At 42.5% G+C, this 23,325-nt stretch overlaps 1 protein-coding gene across 1 annotated transcript in view; it reads left to right on the top strand.

Annotated features, from left to right (window-relative positions):
- Positions 1-23,325, top strand: part of TASP1 (taspase 1) — a 191,395-nt gene that overhangs the window by 50,521 nt on the left and 117,549 nt on the right. Inside the window, exon 9 of the mRNA XM_088479452.1 lies at positions 6,834-6,940. Within this exon, the coding sequence (XP_088335578.1) occupies positions 6,834-6,940 (107 nt within the window). The remainder of the gene's footprint in view (positions 1-6,833; positions 6,941-23,325) is intronic.

Here is a 23,325-nt window from a genome sequence, read left to right as displayed (position 1 = left end):
ACAGCGAAATATGAACAAATAAACACACACACAATACACAAAGTGAATTTAAAACAAATTCAGACGCTATCAAGATTTATTCTCTTAGTAATTATAGTGTCATTACCACACCTTATCAGCAAAGGTTAATACTTTGCCACTTATATAATAATATCTTCCTTAAGAGGGTCCTCTTATCAGGATAATAAAATCAGCGGTAATGTCTCCTGTGATTTTAATGCTTGTGCAATTATATTGCCATGAAAGTCATTATTGGAAAACAGAGTGCGATTCTAAATATTTAGTGTCAATCGTTGATCATAATAATCAGGAGTTCCTTTATTATATTGTGAAACTGATGTGTGGAAACATATAGAAATAACCTCTGTTAATCCCCCAACAATAGATTCTCACTGTTAAATTATACCCAGTACGAATGCGCAGCTAGTAAATAAACTAAGCGAATCTGGGTATTTATTCAGAGTAACCCCTTGCGTAGCTAGTAAATTAGCAAAGAAGATCTGGGTATTTACTTTAATAATTTACTAGCTACGCATTCGTATTTTTGTATTTTATTTCAACATTGCCAATTAAGGCGTAATGATATTGTATCAGAGTTGCTCATAAAGTCATTATACTAAGGCAACAATGTAATAGAGACAAATATAACGTTAAAAGTGAAAATTAACCCACATATTACCATAAGAGGGGTCTCTAGTGTGGTTAAGGGGTTACTCTGAATAAATACCCAGACTTGCTTCGTTTATTTACTAGCTGCGCATTCGTACTGGGTATAATTTAACAGTGAGAATCTATTGTTGGGGGATTAACAGAGGTTTTTTCTATATGTTTCCACACATCAGTTTCACAATATAATAAAGGAACTCCTGATTATTATGATCAACGATTTGACACTAAATATTTAGAATCGCACTCTGTTTTCCAATAATGACTTTCATGGCAATATAATTGCACAAGCATTAAAATCACAGGAGACATTACCGCTGATTTTATTATCCTGATAAGAGGACCCTCTTAAGGAAGATATTATTATATAAGTGGCAAAGTGTTAACCTTTGCTGATAAGGTGTGGTAATGACACTATAATTACTAAGAGAATAAATCTTGATAGCGTCTGAATTTGTTTTAAATTCACTTTGTGTATTGTGTGTGTGTTTATTTGTTCATATTTCGCTGTACAAATTTTAATGAATCAATAAAAGTTATTTTTTAGCTATTTTGGATCCCATATTGTGGGTGTGATAAATACTATTACTATTAGGTCCGTGTGTGCCCCATATAGGAATACTTTCTCTTTCTTTTTGACTTATGCTATTTTATTCCTGGGAGCACCTCTCGTTGCTTATATATTTTATTCTATGTATGTAGATAATAGGGAAGGACCATAGATAATTATTGAATCTGTGCGGGTGTTTTTTTGCTGTGTGAACATCCTTTACCATAAGGTCAATGGCAACCTTCCCCTCAAACATAAGGAAGTTAAAGCAAGGTATCAGGCCTTATTTACATTTTCTGGAAATAAATGTGGGTCATCAAGTCTTAATTTACTCCAACCAGACAGGTTTGTCCTATATCAAGCTTCAATGTGGCACAAATAGTCACTGAATGATAAGAGAAGTGTGTCCTTTACTACTATGGTCATAAAGCAATTTTGCAGGAATATTTGTTGCCCATATAGCTGTCACAAGTAATATTCACAGCAGATTTCTTGAGATTTGCTTTGAACAATCAGATGGTCTTCATTGTAAAAAGATTGGGGTCTAAAGAAAATTAAAAAAAGACAATATAAAAGTGCCTTTTTGGCCATGGTTCTCTCAGGTTTTGCAACTAGCAGTGCAAAAGCAATGGTTCCTTGCACCTCAACTAGACCTAATCCATCAAGCTCAGATATGCCATCCAAACCCAAGATTTTGGAGTCTGAAGGCCTGGCTGTTGAATGGATACTTTAAAAATCTTATGGTTTTTCAGGAACTAAGAGCAAGAAAACACACCACAACCAACTTGTACTATAGGATTTGAGACTCGTTTAGGAGGTAGTGCACTGAATTAAACACAGTGCCAAGCAATCCATAATAACTTAATGGGCTTCCTTCAAGATAGCCTTGATAAAGTAAGTGCTCTGAAGGGTTACATTTCAACTCTAGGAACACTGCTGCCTAAAACACTAACTGCATATGAGTATGTGATGAGATATATTTAAGCAACAAAGATAACAAAAACTTTCTTTCACCAATGTTTGTGGCTTTGACACTTGAATTTACACTTAAAGACTAAGTATAAGACTTTGAAAGACATCTCCTTGAAGTAGCTCACAATGAAAGTTAGGTTTCTGATTGCTATTACATCAGCAACGAGGGTCTGATGCCGACAACATCCCGGTAGAAGAGCTACTAGTCATGAACGTAAACACTGTAGTTCTTAGAACTAACCCTACATATCAGCATAAAGTGATTTCTCTATTATATATTAACCAGGATATATTTCTTCCCCCATTATTTCCTAAACTGCAGAATCGGGAAAGGAAATGCCATTGTTTAGATTTGGTTATAGCTATTGAGATGCGTTAATTCGAATTTTTTTTTTTATAGAAAACTATAGTAAATATTTTAATAAATGCCAAGAATAAAGATCCAGCTGCCTCCAAAGCATCTTTTGCAAAATGGCTAAAATTCTGCTTTCAGGATTTGCATACAAACAAGAATGTGGTTATTCCACAAAGTACCATGGCACATTCTACTTGAAGTATGTCTGCATCATGTGCAGAGAGCAAAGAAATTTGCAAAGCTGCAGTACGGTCTTCTATACCCTTATTAATAACGACTTACTGTATCAATATTTAACTTCGGTGACTGCACAGTTTAGAAGAAAAGTACAATTATATCCAGTACTGTGCAGAAATTTTAGGCAGGTGTGGAAAAAATGCTGCAAAGTAAGAATGCTTTCAAAAATAGAAGTGTTAATAGTTTATTTTTATCAATTAACAAAATGCGAAGTGAATGAACAGAAGAGAAATCTAAATCAAATCAATATTTGGTGTGACCAACCTTTGCTTTCAAAACAGCTTCAATTCTTCTAGGTACACTTGCACACAGTTTTTGAAGGAACTGGCAGGGAGGCTTGCTCAAATCCTTCTGTCTCTTTATGTAATCACAGACAGACTTGGTGATGTTGAGATCGGGCTTTGTGGGGGCCATATCATCACGTACAGGACTCCTTGTTCTTCTTTATGCTGAAGATAGCTTTTAATTACATTGGCTGTATGTTTGGGGTCGTTGTCCTGTTGCAGAATAATTTGGAGTCAATCGGATGCCTCCCTGATGGTATTGCTTGATGGATAAGTACCTGCCTGTATTTTTCAGCATTGTGGACACCATTAATCTTGACCATATCCCCAACTCCATTTGCTTAAATGCAGCCCCAAACTTGCAAGGAACCTCCACCATGCTTCACTGATGCCTGCAGATACTCATATATTGTACTGCTCTCTAGCTCTTCGCAAACAAACTACCTTCTGTTACAGCTAAATATTCAAATGTTGACTCATCAGTCCTGAGCAAAATCTGCAATTTTTCTGCACCCCAGTTCCTATGTTTTCGTGCATAGTTGAGTCGCTTGGCCTTTCCACGTTGAAAGTATGGCTTTTTGGCCACAATTCTTTGATGAAGACCACTTCTGTCCAGACTTCTCCTAACAATAGATGGGTGTACCTGGGTCCCACTGGTGTCTGCCAGTTCTGAACTGATGGCACTGTTGGACATCTTCCGATTTCGAAAGGAAGTAAGCATGATGTGTCTTTCATCTGATGCATTGTTTCATTGGCCGACCACTATGTCTACGGTCCTCAACTTTGCCTGTTTCTTTGTGCTTATTCAACATCACATCTTGAAACCCCAGTCTGCTTTGAAATCATTGACTGGGAAAGACCTTGCAGATGCAGTATAACTACCTTGTGTCTTGTTGCTGTGCTCAGTCTTGCCATGGTGTATGACCTGTGACATGAAATGGTCTTCCACAACCTCACCTTTTGTAGCAGAATTTGGTTGTTCCTCACCCAGTTTTAAACCTCCTACACAGCTGTTTCTGTTTCAGTTAATGACTGTGTTTCAATCTACATATGAAAATGATGATCATTATCACCTGTTTGGTGTATGAGTGGTTAATCATACACCTGACTATAATCCTACGAAATCCCTGACTTTGTTCAAGTGTACCTAGAAGAATTGATGCCGTTTTGAAGGCAAAGGTGGTCACACCAAATATTGATTTTATTTAGATTTCTCTTCTGTTCATTCATTTTGCATTTTGGTAATTGATAAAAATAAACTATTAACACTTCTATTTTTTAAAGCATTTTTACTTTGCAGCATTTTTTCCACACCTGCCTAAAATTTTTGCACAGTATTGTATATAAAATAAAATATTCTTCAGTTGAAGGCAATAAGGGTCCCTCCCTAAGCGAAATTAAATTTTGGCATCACCTCATTGCATATGTTACCATGGAGAAGGAAGAGGAAACAAGATTATTATCTAGTTTATTTGGCTCCTCAGTGGCAGTAAGCTACCCTTCCTATATTCAGCTATTACTATTATATTGGGCTCAGATATTTTACATCTTGGGGAGAACCGGAAGAGGCAAGAAGGTGAGAGGTGTGGTCCTATATTCTCTCCAGGTGTGTCTTCTTTTTTTTCCTAACCTCTGTAGAAGGGGTGGATTAATCTCATTATGTATGCTGAAATGAATGATGTCCAGGTACCAGATTAGCAGATATTAAATTTCCCTCTCATACCGGCAAAATACGGAAAATGTAGGTGAAGTAATTTAATTTTACTAATAATGAACCTGCCAATTATAGTTGAGGTCCATGCACAGCACTTATTGGCCTTAACCGCCATCCAAGTAAGAGGGATCAATTTTAGAGAAGTGCGCAGATCCCTGTGTTTTGTCTTTAAATAATCATCATGGATTTGGCAAAACCACCCTCAAGTGTTTTGGTTCGGATTTGGCTTTGGTTTTGGGTTTTTTAAAAATGAAAAAAATTTTTTTTTTAAATCTTTTCATTTGGACCCATTTTGTTCCTTTAGTATTATTAACATCAATAACATTAATTTCCACTCATTTCCAGTCAATTTTGGCCACCTCGCAGCTTCTGAAATCACGAGGATGGGACTTTAATGCAATCCAAAACACGCAAGATCCAGTTTTTAAATTCAATTTCGAATTGCGAGAAGACCCGACTCTGGACTCTGTCCTACTCTGGACCCTAAATTGATTCCGAACTGCGGCTATATTCGACACAGAACCCCTAAGTTCCGGTGTGTTCATATTTCAGTAAAACAAACCTGCACATCTCTAATATGTTTTAGTTAGGGCCCTAGGGATCTGTACCCCATAATAAATAGATTCCTCTGCCCACCTCAGAATCTGTCGGAATGCATATTCAAGGGAATGTGGGTTTAGGTGTAAACAGAGTTAATTTTTCACAGCCTGGAAAACCTGCCACAGCCATTTGTCAGCTACTGGCCTACACATGGGTAGGGTGTTGGACTGCATCTTCTAAGTATAGAAGATTACCTTTTTTTACATTTTTGCATGGTCAGCCATTTTATGGGCAGCTACAAAAATTCTTGTGTATTAATGACAGAGTGCCAGTTTGCACTACATTGGGCCTGTGATTTATAGCAGTGTCACAGGCATTTACAGTATGTACACCCCCGCAGCTACTGGAGTTTTAAGTAATGCCTAAGGGTTTTAGCTCTCAAATAAGGAGATGAACAATTTATATAGATGATTTTTCTCGACAACGAAGTGTATGTTAATAACTTTACAGCGTAATTGGATTTTCACTCAGGATGTTAGATTTTCAAAACTGGTACATGATAACAAAGCAAGTTGAATAATGGTAAACTGGCGCTATAGAAATAAACAATAATATAAATAACTATCCAATGCTTCACAGATCTATTCTCATTGATTTCAAGTCATTTTGTCAACAATTGATAAGTCGAAAACACAATACTGGCACCATTATACCGACACTTCTATTTAAAGCATTTTGACCGTGTCGGCATGATAACTTTAAAGATGACAGTAATGTTTAAATGCAATATCAGGGGCTATTTCAATAACATGCGTTCCTTCTCATGTACAATGATTAATAGAGAGAAACCGCTCTGGTGTTTAAGCCAGGGTTTGATAAATTTTTCTAAAGTCTAGGAGCCAGGATGAAATTGTAGGAACCAGACCACCGCCCGCAATCCCTGGCCACACACAGACCCTACTACCGGAGAGCTCTATGCAGCCGGAGAGAAGAGACAGTAGACAGCCAGGACGTACAGGAGGATCAGCGTAGACAGGGACAGACAGCAGGGATCAGAGCAGGCCAGGATGGAGAGGAGTCGTCAGCGCAGGCCAGGACGGACACAGGCACAGCAGTCACCGCAAGCAACATGATATGAACACCGCAATACTATAGGCAGAGATGATGAGGATCTGCTTCCTCCCTCACTGCAAAATCTGGTAGCCATGGTGACATGGCCCCTGGGATTTGTCGAGCTCTGGTTTAAGCCCTTATTGACTAGACCAGGATCCATTAATCTTTTTTTATTATGATAATAAAGAACAGTCAATGTGCTCCTCGAAATTTTATTGATTAATGAATGGAAATAAAAACAGAATTTTTGTGGAGAAGGAAAACAAATTAAAATGCTTTCACATCAATGAGGCATTTATGTTTGTGTGGTAGAAAAATTTTTTTTTTTTTTATATATATATATATTTTTTTTAAACACAACAATTTAACGAGAATTATATAAATATATATTTATTTCTACAGAACTAAGTCTAGCCGCTTTTAAGCGCAACAAAAGAAAACTTGAGCTGGCAGAAAAGGTGGAAACAGATTTTATACAATTTAAAAAAAGAAGACAATCAAGTGAAAAGGTTAGTATTTACATTAAGCTGTGTACATATGTTGATATCTCCTCTCTTTTAGACTTTTTTTTTTTCTTTGCAGTTAGCCACAGTATAAAATGTGATATTTTCTTTAGCATTGTAATTTGCAATACAAAAAATGGTTTGTGCTGAGATAATACAGTGTTCTCCCCAGAAATTTATTCCAGCCGTTTTCATCAAGAAGTAGCCGGGTGGGGGCTTTCGCAATAATAAAATGTTTTAAACCTTGACCTTATAATGTTTTAAACTTGAAATAACATGTTATAGTGTTCACTCTAGCTCCGGCAGCAGGCAGGGCGCCGGAGCTAGAGAAGGCACTTACGCGCGTGCCCCCGAAAAGGGGGGATGTCTATAAGACACGTCACCTGTTCGTCACTCTTGGGGGCGTGCCTGGAACTTAAGGACACGCCGGGCAGCCCCCAAGCGCTGCTGACAGGGAGAATAGATGCCGGGCGCATGCGCCCAGCGTCTATTTACCGGCGGTGACCGGGTCACCGCACATTTCCCCACCTGCGGGACACTGCGACCTGCGGGTGAACAGGGCACCCGCAGGCTGTGAGGGCAGGGCGCTTTTTGCCCTCCTCCTGGAGGGCAGGGCGCTTTTTGCCCTCCAGAAGGAGGGCAAAAACAGCCTAGCGGGAACGCTACGTTATACAGTGCAATCGTTAAGTATTCACAACGCTCCACTTTTTCCACATTTGTTATGTTAATGCCTTATTCTAAAATGGAATAAATACATTTTTGTCCTCAAAATTCTACACACAATACCCCATAATGACATGTAAAAAGTTTTTTTGAGATTTTTGAAAATGTAAAAAAAACAAAACAAAACCCACTAATAAGTCACATGTACATAAGTATTCACGGCCTTTGCCATGAAGCTCAAAATTGAGCTCAGGTGCATCTTGTTTCCACTGATCATCCTTGAAATGTTCCTACAGCTTAATTGGAGTCCACCTGTGGTAAATTCAGTTGATTGGACATGATTTTGAAAGGCATACACCTGTCTATATAAGGTCCCACACTTGACAGTGCATGTCAGAGCACAAACCAAGCATGAAGTAAAAGGAATTGTCTGTAGACCTCCAAGACAGGATTGTCTTGAGGCACAAATCTGGGGAAGGGTACAGAAAAATATCTGCGGCTTTGAAGGTTCCAATGAGCCCAATAGCCTCCATCATCTGTAAATGGAAGAAGTTCAGAACCACCAGGACTCTTCGTAGAGTTGGCCGGCCGTCTAAACTGTCAGAGCTACAGCATTCCTCTGTGGAGAGAGGAGAATCTTCCAGAAGGACAACCATCTCTGCAGCAATTCACCAATCAGGCCTGTATATTAGAGTGGCCAGACGGAAGCCACTCCTTAGTAAAAAGCACATGGCAGCCTGCCTGGAGTTTGCCAAAATGCTCCTGAAGGACTCTCAGACCATGAGAAACAAAATTCTCTGGTCTGATGAGACAAAGATTGAACTCTCTGGCGTGAATGCTAGGCGCTATGTTTGGAGGAAACCAGGCACTGCTCATCACCAGGCCAATACCATCACTACAGTGAAGCATGGTGGTGGCAGCAACTTGCTGTGTGGAAGTTTTTCAGCGGCAGGAACTGGGAGACTAGTCAGGATAGAGGGAAAGATGAAAGCAGCAATGTACAGAGACATCCTGGATGAAAACCTGCTCCAGAGCGCTCTTGACCTCAGACTGGGGCAACGGTTCATCTTATAGCAGGACAACGACCCTAAGCACACAGCCAAGATATCAAAGGAGTGACTTCAGGACAACTCTGTGAATGTCCTTGAGTGGCCCAGCCAAAGTCCAGACTTGAATCCAATTGAACATCTCTGGAGAGATCTGAAAATGGCTGTGCACCGACACTTCCCATCCAACCTGATGGAGCTTGAGAGGTGCTGCAAAGAGGAATGGGTGAAACTGCCCAAAGATAGGTGTGCCAAGCTTGTGGCATCATATTCAAAAAGACTTGAGGCTGTAATTGCTGCCAAAGATGCATCAACAGAGTATTGAGCAAAGGTTGTGAATACTTATGTACATGTGATTTCTTCGTTTTTTTTTTTTTAATTAACTTTGCAAAAATCTCAAAAAAACTTTACACGTTGTCATTATGGGGTATTGTGTGTAGAATTTTGAGGACAAAAATGTAGTTATTCCATTTTGGAATAAGGCTGTAACAACAAAATGTGGAAAAAGTGAAGCGTTGTGAATACTTTCCGGATGCACTGTATATTAATTCTCCTCTTCTTCTTAGAGGCCCCATCGTCTGCAGCTTTCTTCTTCAGGGGCCATAGGGGATCCATAGGGATACCATGGGGTGTGTGTGGTTTTAGTGATCCGGGCACCAAACAGTTAAGCTTTAGCTCCCAGGATGCACTGGATCTCCTCCACATATACCCCGCCCCATGTCCCAGTCCCCTGCTTTAGCAGTCCCAAGCTTGTAATTTTATTAGTTGTTTTATTTTTTCTGTTCATCTGAGCAAGCAAGCAGCAAGGCGTCCTAATGGGCGCCTCTGCCGCTGCCCCAACTACCTCCGCAACACCTTTAAGTGGTCTGGTGATTTTGGCGGGCGTCAGCGGGGCTTTGCTAGCTGCTCCACTGGGGACCCAGGGCTGCAGCCAGGCATACAGAGAAGAACAGGTAAGGCGATTCCCGCTTGCAGGGAATTGCGTGCTGTGCAATCCTTCCGGCGGTGGAGACCCGCCGGAAGACGCTGTAGTAGGGAGACTGGCTTGTCTGCTCCCCCACTAGACCACCGGGGCAGTTAAAAGCTGACGTCGGGGACCAGGTAGAGTACTGCAGCACCAGGCGGTTGATGCAGCAGTGGGGAGGTAGGCTCTCTCCCGGCAGCCCCTCCCCCAGCCAAGAGGGCGATCCCTCACAAGAGTTTTCCCGCATCTGGGCTGCTCCTCCTACTCACCCTCCTCCTATATGCGACTCTCAGTATCCATTAATCAATGCTTTTCTGAAGCTACAGGTCTCAGGAGTGTAGTCCAGTCTCTCTGTATTACCTCTCCCTGGGGCCAGGTTATACAGTGCACAAATCCTAACAGCCCTTGGAGGCTTGTGTAGTTGATTTAGTGCCCAATAGAAGTATATATTTATGCATTGTATGTGACTTGTGCTAGCTCTGCTGTTTTAATATACTGTCTTAAACTTTCTGGCTATCAGTTATATCTATCATTGCTGCTCTTTCTGAAACCCTCAACTACCAGGTGGGTAGGGGTATTTTTTACTTGTATTTGTGAAGGGTATCTCATTGCATTATTAGCTATACACTTATAGTGTGCTAAACAGTAAACAATGATATTCTCTACCGTAATGGTGCAAAAAGAAGCTGCCTGAATGAGTACCAAAGCCTATAAAATGTCACTAGCATTTAAACTCACTATACAATAGAACAATTGGAAATGGCTCATATTCAAGGCGTTGGATCCGTATAACATTAGTTACACGTGATTTAGATGTAGAAAAAACATATGTCCATTTTATAGTGAACCTTCATGTGGAACTTGTCTGTCTATTCTCTTTCGGTGGATGTCCGTCTATTCTCTTTCGGTGGATTCAGTTGTCCTTGTAGTCGTGTTACATAAAAACATAAGAATAAAACATACAATGTGTAAACCAGTCTCTGATAAATGGATATATGTAGTGTAATTTTCCCCTCTTGATTTCACTTCAGGGTTCTATTTAGACGATGATTAGTGTACCCAAACTCACACTCTGAGGAATGATACTCCTCTTATTTAGGTTTCTTTTAGATGTGGAAAAATCGCCAAACGTGATTGTGGATCCCTTATATGGATAGTTTCTATATGTTGTAGGTATATACAGGGGAGGGTACCCCACTTACAGCCTGTATGAAGGGGTGTGGCATATATAGGTATCTTTCAGATGTATAGATCAGCATACCTCACTCACTGTGTTCACAGATGGTTCTATACACATCAAGGTTTCTTTTCCATGAGTGTCCTCTCCCAAGTTTGTATGATGGGCATTTCATTTCAAAAAACAGTATTTACAATAGTCCAGCAAAAAGAGTGACCGTGAGAACGCTGCCCTCTATAAACAGTATAAAAAGTCAGATACATGCACAAAAATACATGAAATATCTAAACAGTGTCATAAAAAAATACAAATCCTCTCAATTAAATGGTTTCAGCTCATGGATAAAGGGTAAAAAAATAGCTGTTCACACTCCTCTCTGTCAGACAGTCCTTTCTCCTGGAGGCCATTCACTCCCTGCTGAGTTCAGGTGTGATAATACCGGTTCCTTAGGCTCAGAGAGGAACTGTTTTTTTCATTCCACTCTCTTTTTGATTCAGAAGCTGAATGGGTCTCATCGGCCTATTCTAAATCTCAAACCTCTCAACAAGTTTATCAGAGTACCCAAGTTCCACATGGAAGCTCTACGATCTATTGTCCTGGCATTGCAGCCTGGGGATTTCATAGTTTCTCTGGACATTCAGGATGCATACCTGCATATACCTATTACTCCAATCCACCTGCGGTTCCTACGGTTTGCTGTTCTGAAGCAACATTACGAGTTTCGGGCACTGCCCTTTGGTCTGTCAATGGCCCCTCGGGTCTTAACCAAAATAATGGCGTGATGGCGGCACACCTCAGACGCCAGGGAGTCAGAATCCTGCCATACCTAGATGACCTCTTAATCTTGGCACACTCACCGGTTGTGTTACAATGCCATCTACAGTTGACCGTTGACTGTCTGCCAACACACGGCTGGATCATCAATTGGAAAAAGTCCTCCCTATCACCGACACAGCGGATGATAAATCTGGGGGCACTCCTAAATTCTCGAATGCAGAGGATCTGTCTCCCAGCAGACGAGATTTTGACACTACACTTGCGTGTGCGTAGCTTGCTCCACAATCGGAGGGTATCCATTCACTCAGCAATGCAGGTCCTGGTGGTCCATGGTATCCAACTTCGATATGGTGGAACACACCCAGTTCCACTTCAGGCCCCTTCAACAACTGATTCTCTCCCGGTGGAATGGACAGTATCATCTGATCCGGTCCGAGATGATCCTCCTCTCTATGGATGTTCGGCTTTCCTATGTGGACAAGGTTTGTCTCTTCTGGACTCCAGACTGGGAACTTCTCACGACAGATGCCAGCCTTCGCGGATGGGCACGGTAATCGGTCATCATATCTTTCAGGGACGGTGGACAACTCAGGAAAGTCGTCTGCCCATAAACATTCTGGAGCTTCGAGCAGTGTACAGAGCACTCACTCTGGCGCAAGACCTTCTCCAGGGCAGGTCGGTCCAGATCCAGTTCGACAATGCAATTGTGGTAGCGTACTTCAACCATCAGGGAGGCCACGCAAAGTCAGGCAGCCATGCGAGAAGTGGCAAACATTCTGGCCTGAGCCGAATGTCCTCTCCCGGCAATCTCGGCAGTGTTCATTCCCGGAGTCCTCAACTGGGAAGCTGACTTCCAAAGCCATCAGGACATACACACCAGAGAGTGGGCTCTCCACCCTGAAGTCTTTCAACTCTTGGTGGACAAATGGGGCCTGATAGATGAGGACCTCATGACCTCACATCAATATCCCCATGTATGGGTCCAGGACCAGAGACCCTTTAGCCGCCTTCGTGGATGCCTGCAAGTGAGGTGGGACTTCAATCTCACATACCTCTTTCCTCCAATCTCTCTCCTCCCAAGGATACTTCGGAAGTTCAAGCAAGAAGGCGGCACGGTGCTACGAATAGCCCCAGTCTGGCCCAGGCGACATTGGTTCACTGACCTACAGAGACTCTCCATAGACACTCCATTTCCACTTTCTCTTTGGCAGGCCCTGTTGACACAGGGCCCTTGCCTGCACCCGCACCTACTTCAACTGTCTTTGACGGTGTGGCTTTTGAGACTTTCTTCTTAAGTGCCAAGGGTTTCTCTCACTCTGTGGTCCAGACGATGTTCAGGGCGTGTAAGCCTCAGCCCGCATCTATTACAGAGTTTGGCACTCGTACTTTCAATGGTGCTCCTCCAGGGGCTATGACCCTACAGTTTTTAGGGTCTCCCGGGTGCTTGCCTTTCTCTAGGCTGGGTTAGACCTTGGTCTCAGCCTGGCCTCCCTTAGAGTTCAGGTTTCTGCTCTGTCAATCTGGTTCCAGGGAAGGATTGCTCCCCTGCCTAATAGAACATTTTTGCAGGATGTTCTCCGCTTTCAACATCCTTTTGTCCCTCCGGTGGCTCAGTTGGATTTGTCCTTGGTTCTCTGGGCTCTACAGGCTCCTCCGTTTGAACCTCTGGACTCAGTAGACTTCTAGTGGCTGACAGCAAAGATGCTCTCTCTCATTGCTATCTCCTCTGCATGCACGGTATCTGATTTAGCAGCTCTCTCCTGTCGCTCACCATTTTTGATCTTTCATCCGGACAGAGCAGTCCTCCATACCAGGGCTGGGTGGGTATCCCGGTTCCATTTGAATGAAGAGATTGTAGTTCCGGCCTTCCACTCCTCAGATCTTTCTGCAGGTGAAGCTTCCTTGGATGTGGTTCATGCTCTTCGGATCTATGTGGGTCGATCGTACAAATTCCTTGAGGATATCAGATTCTCTTTTTTTGTGTTGTATGGCTTTCACAAGCGAGGCTGGCCAGCTAACAAACAGACTCTGTCTCAATGATTCCGCATGAGACCTACACGCTATCTGATCTTCCTCTTCCAAGCAGGGTTACAGCTCATTCTACTCGGTCTGTTGGAGCCTCGTGGGTGGTTCGATGTAGCGCTTTTGCTGAACAATTGTGCAAGGCGGCCACGTGGTCTTCCGTCCATACGTTTCTCGGGTTCTACGCCTTTGATATCTTTGCCTCTGAGGATGCTTCCTTTGGGTGTCGGATTCTCCTTTCTGCTCAGGAGCATCCCCACCCTTAGGTAAACTGCTATGGGACATCCCCATGGTATCCATGTGGATCCTGAAGAAGAAATTAAGAGTTATGGTCGACTTACATTTGTTAACTCTTCGAAGTACATAGGATCCACAGGGCGCCTACTCTGACACACCTGGCTTCATTGGGTATTTTTTTCTCTTGATCACTGATTCCTTCATCTTTTGGGAGAGTGTTTCTTGAGAGTAATGTTCTTCCTTCTCTTCTTTCCTGCTCCTGCCTTGGGCTTGTTTACGAAACTGTCTGCCTGTGGCTAGGGGTGGGGGTATATGTGGAGAGGGACCAGTGCTTGCTGGGAGCTAAAGCTTAACTGTTTGGTGCCCGGTATCCCTGTGGACTTCGAAGAAATAGATTTCACAAAGGTAAGTCTACCATAACTCTTAATTTTTCATAATTAAAGTCTGTTTGATCTGGTCCCTCTAGTGAAATCACCATCATGTTATTTAGTGCTGGCACCACAGAATGTATTTTTTATACAGCTCTCAGATAGTGTCCCCACTTGCAGGCTCCACAGATGCTGTCCCCACAGATCTCTTTTTCAGCTCCTACACATACAGAGAGTGGACGCAGGTCTACTCTCTTGAATCTGTTCAGGCGACTGTTCCCGTCCGAACAGCGCGCTCATGCTTTTATACAGGGGGAGGGATCTCTGCCCTCCAGCCTGACACCACCCTGTACTGTGACGGGCCCGAGCTGCACCACCCGTCACTCTCCCCTGCCCCAATACATCGCAGCCCCGTACAACCTACTGCCCGGCCTAATAATGTGCCGCATCCCGTTGCCCAGAACCCTCACTAATGTGTTCTTACCCAGCACTAGGGCAGGAATTCCGTCATCCCTCTGTGTAGTTCTACGAGTCTGTGCCCTTACAGAGGCGAAAGTGGGTCCAATACATTGTAAATGCACCACCAAGGCAGGAGTACGACTATTTAGCCACAACGGATTAGTTTGTTAAGTGCTAAGTCACTTCTATGGCATCACAACAGTCCCAACTGGGCCAGTGCCATTCACTAGTACCCACTCACCTGTGCCCATCTGCATGGATGTGTAGCAGTGGTGCATGTTACAGTGGTGCCCATATAATTAACGTGTACATAAATTTAGCAACATCTTTAACCAGAAAAATATTTTAAATGCAGTATTAGGGGCTATTTTAATATGTTAGGGTACACCGCATGATTGCTACTGTACTTATTTATAGACCCAGCTTGCATTGACTTGATTAGTAATTTAATTAATCAATAGACCATAAAAATTGAATAAGAGCTTAATATATGATTCCAGAAAGGACGGCACTCCAAATAAACAACAAAACACGACTCCGGTATCCTCCGATAAGGGTCCTTAGCAAAGGATCCACAAAACAATACGTAATGGCGGTACTCCGTGTAAATAAATGTATATCAGTATAACGTTTCGGAACTTTTATTGTTACATAGTCACAAATATATATACAATATGTGTATGTACATATGTATGTGTGTGTGTATATATATATATATATATATATATATATATCTCTTTAAATCTGTTGGTGAGTGGTACATTAAGTTTAGATATGATATCATTTTTTATATTAACCAATTACACTCCACCCTAATTTACCTTTTAGTTTTAGGTACCTTTAGTTTTAGGTAAGTTATCTTGTAATTTATATGCCTTGTTTTACTTACTGATGAAATTCTGTAGTCACATCATAGCAATTTATTGGTTAAAACAGTGTGCATTTTCTTCTATCCAGTTTGCTTAGACTTATCCTTCTGTAATTAGACCACAGCTTGGATTCTGGTTTTAATGATCTAATCTGTTTTGAAGACTCACAGTTTGCTCGGTATGGGGATTGTTCCTTGTTTCCTCTGCGCTCATACTAAAAGTGACTTTGCTGTATGTCTTCCAAATCGTTTGAAAGGTAGATATTGAAAAATCTGCTTCCAGCTTGTTTGTGTCAGTCAAGATGGCAACATGCTGTTTAGAGACTACATTTTTCCATTTTGCTTGTTAAATTTGTGGTAAATATCAATAGCAGATCTTACTTCCGATGTTATTGGCAAGAAGCACTATGATGTCTTACAGACACATCTGGCAGAAAAATAGTCAAATGAAGAACATTGTTTTCTTATTAAAGGAGCACTCCGGTCTTATATTTATACATACCACCACATTCCCAACAGCTACATGATAGTAAGAGGTCCCTCGCCTGTAGTTTCCATGTAACACACCCACGGTGAATTAACTGACCACTGTTGTCCTTAGGCCTCTGAGCCTGGAAAACTTTCAAAGTGAGCACAGAATTGTCTCTCTGTGTGTCCGATTGTCACTGACTGCTGCTTGTCCAGGCAGCCCAGACCTAATGCATGGTGTCAGTGTGTATCGAGTCCCAGCTGATTGGATAGGCCATATTCTTCTAAGGCCTGACACAAAGTGGGACCCTGTTTATGCAAAACTCTCTCTACAAACTCTGATGCGCAGAGACGAGGGAGACGCAGTAGGTGAGGTTTCATGAGGGTCACACCCACTGTGCTTCTAGTTGGGGCAAATTTTCCTATAATCTGTGTGAATAGTAATGGGAAATACAGGTGTCCTTAAATAGCTTTGCTGAATTCATTGCAAAGACCCCTTTATCTCATGCCTTGGTGATGGCTGCAGTGGTGGGCCATGTTATCAGCCGTTCTCCAAACTGCGATGCATAGCATAACCGCAGGGTGGCCAGTTTGCTACTTGTAATCTGCAAGCTCTTTCTAAACATTTGCTAATATTTGCAGAAAACAAGAAAATGAAGACCAGTGAAAGTTTCTGCCTATCCTTAAGACTAACATTGCAGCTAATCGTAGAAAAAAATGCCATACAGTATAGTACAATGATAATGCAATAATATATGACATATGTAGGGTCAAAGCAGAAATGGCTGGCGCCACAGCATCTAAAGACCACAGCCGAGGAGTTAAACAGAAGCTTCCCAAATGGCTTCCAGAGACGGATATACAATACAAGAAAATCTCCAGTGCTGACTTTAGTGTACAGATGTGTCCTCATATATCTAGTGTCAATACGCCACATGGCCCGACTTGCCTGGTGTGGTGGTGGGCGTCTAATTTTGCAGAAAATGCTGATTAATTTGATATGTGACCTAAATCTGTATATAAACACCATAGAACTCGGAATGAAAAACATTGTAGCACTTTGTATACAGATTCAAAAGCTCAGTCGCACACAGATATAAAAGTGTTGCATTACAAATTAATCAGCACATTGCAACTTAGACTAATTTTTGGCAAAAAAGGTGCAAAAAAACACTCCTGGGGCTAGCAGAGTCTCACGGGACCTGGCGTGCCATGAGATGCTTGACTGCAGCAAAGACGTTTAAGGACACATCTGTACATGTGACTTTGCTTAAACACCTTAATGTGGATAAAAAGTACCCTGTATGACTAGTACTTTGCCTGTCCATTGGGCAACCTCCTTCTTTAATCACTTTACGCGATCTAGGTGTGAAAGAAATGTCTTTTTATTTTAAATTACACAGTATATAAGACATGTATCGTGGAACTCGTCAGTTCCGAAAACAGACAATTACTAATTTATTAAAACAAAATAAAATATATTAAACTGGGCTGTTGGCACTAAAAAGTCAGATAATAAATTTTACAAATGCGAATCAATTAATAAAAAATAAGAAAAATAATAAATAAGAATGAGTCTCACTTATTTGGAATCTTGCATGGCTCAATCGCTTCCTCAGACAGTGACAAACGACAATAAACAAAGAAGCAGTCTTATGAACAAGGAAAATAGGCTGTCAAACAAGAGACACTACACAGCAGCTTATGCAAAAAAGTATCAAAATGGAACAAAAAAAAATAGGCCACCACCGTAATGACACCCAAAACATTCCCAGTAAAAGAAGGACAGAATCCACCCAATCTTAGGAGGATTTTTTTAGAATTCCTGGAGGGACTAGCAAAATTCCCCACCCCATCCACATGGTAAAAACGGGACACACCAAGAAACAAAGACCACAAAAAACATCAAAGAATAAGGGAGCAGCGGATCTAAAAGAAACCCGTAACTACACAATCAGAAGTGAAGATAGGAATCTTTAATCTGAGCAGCAAGACTCTTGACAAAAGACCATGTCAACCTCCCCAGTAAAGGTTTAAAATTTGCTCCAGTTCCATCCCAACAACATCAACATGTATATAGACCTTAATAAAATTGTCAGAAAAATCTGCCTAAAGAAATAGTACATGAAGAAACCAGTTACCAACAGCACGCAAAACATCAACACTTACTATAAACACACCAATATGAAACCACAAAGTACTTTTTATTTTATTAAAAAACACTTACTTGAGACCTTCCAAAAACAAGTGGAAAAAGACCGACAACTTACCCAAAAAAAAGCAAAAATCAAGATGAATAAATCAAAAGGAGAGAAACTGGCTATGAAAGACCTTAAATAAGACAAAAGTAATATCATAAAACCCAGCTGACAAAGGTGAAGGGCTTCATAAACACATCTAGATGTAGAATGTCTCCTTTCTGATAACACTACTTACCAAAAACTTAACTGCGACCCTATAACAAATACAAAACAGAGGGCTCTGAATCAGGGCCCTCCTACCTGTTTTAGGAGCGTCCTCATGGACGCTCGCATAGCTGTGGGTTACCACCCACAGCTTAAGCGAGCGTCCATGATGATGGTCGCGATGGTCAAGACCATCGCGACCATCGGGCTTGCGACGGAGACCCTGCGGTAGGGTCTCGCTGCCGCAAGCCCTGGAGTGATTTTGGCTCTATCAGAGCCATAATCACTCCCACTGACATCACTAGTGATGTCAGTGGGGCCGGCTTCAGACGGTAGGCAAATTAATGAATGTGTAAGCCCACAAAGTCTCCTATTCCAAACTACTTTTTATTTGTATATGTCAGATATGGATTGTAACTTGTAATATATAATTGGGCAGTGACCAGATTAAGACTGTATGCACCGTCACCATTTGACCACACCAATGGTGTCCTAGTAGATCTTCTTTGACCCGAGCGACTGGATCTTTCCAATTTGGACGCACAATTGTCCAATTCTAACTGTCTGGACATGGAGTACTCTAGATATTTAGAAAAAAAAGGATGGTCTCTATTCTGCAGTCAGATCACGCTATTTTATTACTGTATCACCCTTCCTGGATCAATTCTGTTCATTGAATTTGAGTGCACTATTTTACTACAATTTAGAAATTGCAAACATGCTACAGTGAATTCCAAAATACAGAATATTCCTATATCCAAAATACCCCTGGTCCCAAGCATTTTGGATATGGGAGACTCAACCTGTACTTTATTCTTTTCACATTTAACCACTTGGTTTGAAAGCAAAGGTAACCAGATCATACTGTAATAATTATTTTATTTTTTTTAAAACCAAGATCGTCAGGGAAAGTAATTACATTTCAATGCATTTATTTTTACAGTGTGTAAATATTTACTTCCCAAATTGCTTTTCAGTACAGGGTCTCCCACATCCAAAATGCTTGGGACCAGGGGTATTTTGGATAACGGAATATTCCGTAGTTTGGAATATTTGCATACCATAATGAAATGTCTTGGGGATGGGACCCAAATATACACACAGAATGCATTTATGTGTTATATACACCTTATACCACAGCCTGCAGGTAACTTTATACAATATTTTCAATAATTTTGTGGCTCAAGCAAAGTTTGTATACATACATGAAATGCATTAATGTTTCATATACACCTTATACACACAGTCTGAAGGTAATTTTATGCAAGATTTTTAATAATTTGTGCTTTAGACAAAGTTTGTGTACATTGAACCATCAAAAATCAAAAGGTTTCATTATCTCAGTCAAGCCAAAATAATTCTGTATTTCGGAATATTTGGATATGGGAGACTCAACCTGTATTAGACTTAGGAAATTCGAATTTTATTTTGCAAGTATTGTCCTTTTAAACAGACTTGGTAAATTAATCTAGAAGCCGTAACGTTTTACTGCCACAGTTTATTTCCATTCCGTTGGTTTTATTTGCTAGCATGTTGTGTAATTTTGTTTTACAGCATCTAGTTAAGTACAGCGCAAAACATATGATGCAACAGAGATATTCGGCTATTTAGTTGTTAGATGGATTTTGAGATGTAGGAGTTTAATAATCGTTTTTTAAGCTGGAGGTGTCTGCCGCTCACTTTATAGGAATGCAATTCGGGTCTGTCCTAAATCAAACTGTGTTGTTTGTTCAATGAAAAGAAAAAACTAAATGCTTGAGGCTGCAAAAATGCAATCGCATGTGAAGAGCAGATGATTTTCAGATTTGAGAGAGCATAGATGTTTACCAAAGGTAATCATTGCACTTATGATTTACAGAGATGGGAGTTTTTGGACGATATTTGGTGACATTTTCACTTGTTTCAGCTTTGTTTTTCCTCTCATGTAGTAATGAGCCAAGAATCACTATCCTCATTATTTGTAAGGTGAAACAAAGTGCAACACTGACTGACAATTAGAATGTGAATTTATAGAAATACAAATATATATAACAGAAAACAGGACAAATTTATATGAAGTTGGCAATTGGGGGGTGGAGACTTGATAGAGGTTTGAAAAGACCCTGATCTAGGATAGCTTTACAGTCTAGAGCAGGGGTGTCAAACTCATGGCCATCCAGCTGCTGTGGGACTACATAACCTAGCATGCCCTTCCACGGTTTTAGCATGCTTTAATAGCAAAACATGTGGCAGAGAATGTTTTGATGTGTTGTTCCACTGAGCTTGAGGGCCTCAAGTTTGACACCACTGGTCTAGAGAGAGAGCTTAAACAATAGGAGCTAGCGGAACTCATCGTAGGCATAGGCATTAGGAGACTTAGTATTCATTCTAGCACCCTGCACCTATCGCTTTTTGCGCTGGTGCTTCTAGCACACTCAGTAGCTTTTTGCATCAGCTGAGTGTGCTAGAAGCGCCAGAGCAGAGAGACACACCCCAGGCAGGAGAGAGGAACTGCACGAGTTGTGACAGGTGCAGGATGCTAGAATGAACACTTAGACCCATATGTAGTAATATCAAGAGGAAAGTGTAGGTGATGACGTCAGGCACGGACACCACAGAGTTAAATTTTCAGCCTCCCAGGATGCACGAGGGTCCCTCTCCTATACGCCACCCCCAAGCCAAGGCAATTCAGTTTTGTGGGTGTCCGGCCAGAGGTCGGATCACATTCACAGAGGGGGCTGTAATAGCTCCAGAAGATTTCTTCAGAGTGCAGCTGTGGCTGCACAAGATGAGCCTTTCAGCATGGACAGTCAGTATTGACGTCCATGCTGTCGCTCCTATACCCCGCCAGTACCAGAATGCCGGTACCGATCCGGGGATGCTGGTAGGTAGCTGGGGTCACAGCTAGCGGTGACCCCGGCTACCTGGACTGTGGCCGGATGTACGGGGGACAAGGTAAGCGGCGGGGTCCCGCGGTGGGCACCCGCCGGTAACACAGTCCTTTTTGGTCCCCAGGCTGGAGGCTCCCTCGGGACCGGCTGCGCGTGGGGCCAGGTACTGATCCTGCGCCTTCCACTAGACCACCAGGGACAGCGGACCGCAGCATGTGCGGTACAGCGCGGCGTCCCAGGGGTTAATAGCAGGCTAGGGGAGAACGCCTTCCCTGTCTCACAGCCGGCGTCTCCCCCGCTGCACAGTGCCATTCCACAGAGGTCAGAGCGGGCTGTGTCAGCTCTCCTCCCCTGGGCCCGCCTCCTCTCTGCTCCTCGGTGGCCATTTTCTCTCAACATGTGCTGGGGATGGCCAACGCTGCTGGAAGCTGATACAGGTGCCATTGCGGTCCGGGTCCCCCGCATACCTCTCCTTCAATTAAGGTCAGTGTATGCAGCACTGTTTCCTACCAGGCTCTGGTCTGTGTAGTTGATCGCAGTGCTTGTAATGCAGGATGTTATCTTTGCATTGTATGTGACTTAAATGCTAGCGCTGTTTGCCTGTACTTTCATTTCTGACTGTCAGCCATTTTCCTATCCCTTTTCTTCTTCTGCTACAGCCCTTGCGGTGCGGTGTTGCAGGGTGTTTATTACCTCACAGTAAACGTGTTTTTTCTGTGTGGGAGGTCACATACGCTCCGTTCACACTCCTCATGTCGGAAAGTGAACGAGGATATCCTCTTCCAGCTATAATGTACTGATATAATGTGCAGTTAGCGGAGGGATATGTAGACGCTGAGGGTTTATGGAGGGCATGTTGTATTATATATCATGCCCCATTTCTGTCACTGTGCCTGCACAAAAAGGGACCGCCTTCGGCTGGCTAAGATGCTTACAGCCCTTGTGGACAACGCCCCCTGCGTTTCCCCATTGGGGTTATTGCAGCGAGTGGTGGTCTCATCACATGCAGGGGTCCCTGGGCAGTTGATGGTACCCCAGTGTATCCTGTTTTTCGCCCCCCCCAGGTCTCGCAGGAGCCTGTGTGGGTGAATTTATTGTCCAAATGGTATAGCACCTGATGGACGTTTTACAGGGGGAGTCACCATTTCGGCCTTCTAAACGGCCTTTCGGGTCTCAGACGGCTAAGGATAATAAGGACATGATGTCTGATGACGGTGACATTATTGACTTTTTCAGACACGAGCCCCTTAGTGCAAAGGAGGCGCAGTCTGGGTTTAAAGTCTATATACCTGGCCTTATACGGGCAGTCCGTGCGGCTTTGGTTATTACATGTCCCCCGTGGCTAAATCCAAATATGCCTTCTTTAAGGATAAGGGTGTTGCCACTGTAATTCCTCTATCTGGTCAAGTGGATCATTTAGAGGAGGCGTGGAAAATCCGGGTAAGCGGTTCCAGCCTCAAAAACGGTTGACCTTTTGCATACCCCTTTGCGGATAATTACATTTCCGAATGGGAGTTACCTTTACGGGTAGATTCTCATGTTACACGCCTAGTGAGGAGTGCTACGTTGCCCATGCCCTCCAGGTCCTCCTTGAAGGAGGTTCCAGATTGCAAGGTGCAAATATATCTAAAATCCAATTATTCCCTTGCTGGAGGGGCTTCCAGGCCGGCTATGACCATGTGCTGGGGGGCCAGAGCCATGGAGCGCTGGGTAGGTAACTGGATCTCTGCACACTGACTCTCCAGCAGAGCAGGTGGATAGTGGCAAATTCTCAGAGACTTAGCCACATTCATAATGAGACAGTCTTACATATAGCCTACTCCTTTCCAGAATCTCCTCGGCAGCAGTAGTGGCTCGCCGCTCCCTGTGGTTGCGCTCTTGGAAAGCGGACGCAGATTCTATTTGGAATGCTTTGCCTTTTACGGGACAGGTCCTGTTTGGCCCTCATCTGGACGCAATTGTGGCCCCGCAGGCAGCAGCTACGTCTGCGTGTCTGCCATCGGCTACAGTCCCATCGGGGTCTGGGGCTTCGTCTTTTCGGCCCTGTGAGGCCAGGGTAAGTCTAAA

The sequence above is a fragment of the Taudactylus pleione genome, unplaced genomic scaffold (genome assembly GCF_031769625.1).
Source record: "Taudactylus pleione unplaced genomic scaffold, aTauple2 ptg000235l, whole genome shotgun sequence".
NCBI lineage: Eukaryota > Metazoa > Chordata > Amphibia > Anura > Myobatrachidae > Taudactylus > Taudactylus pleione.
Note: the sequence above shows the minus strand (reverse complement) of the source record. Positions and strands in the feature narration are given on the sequence as shown.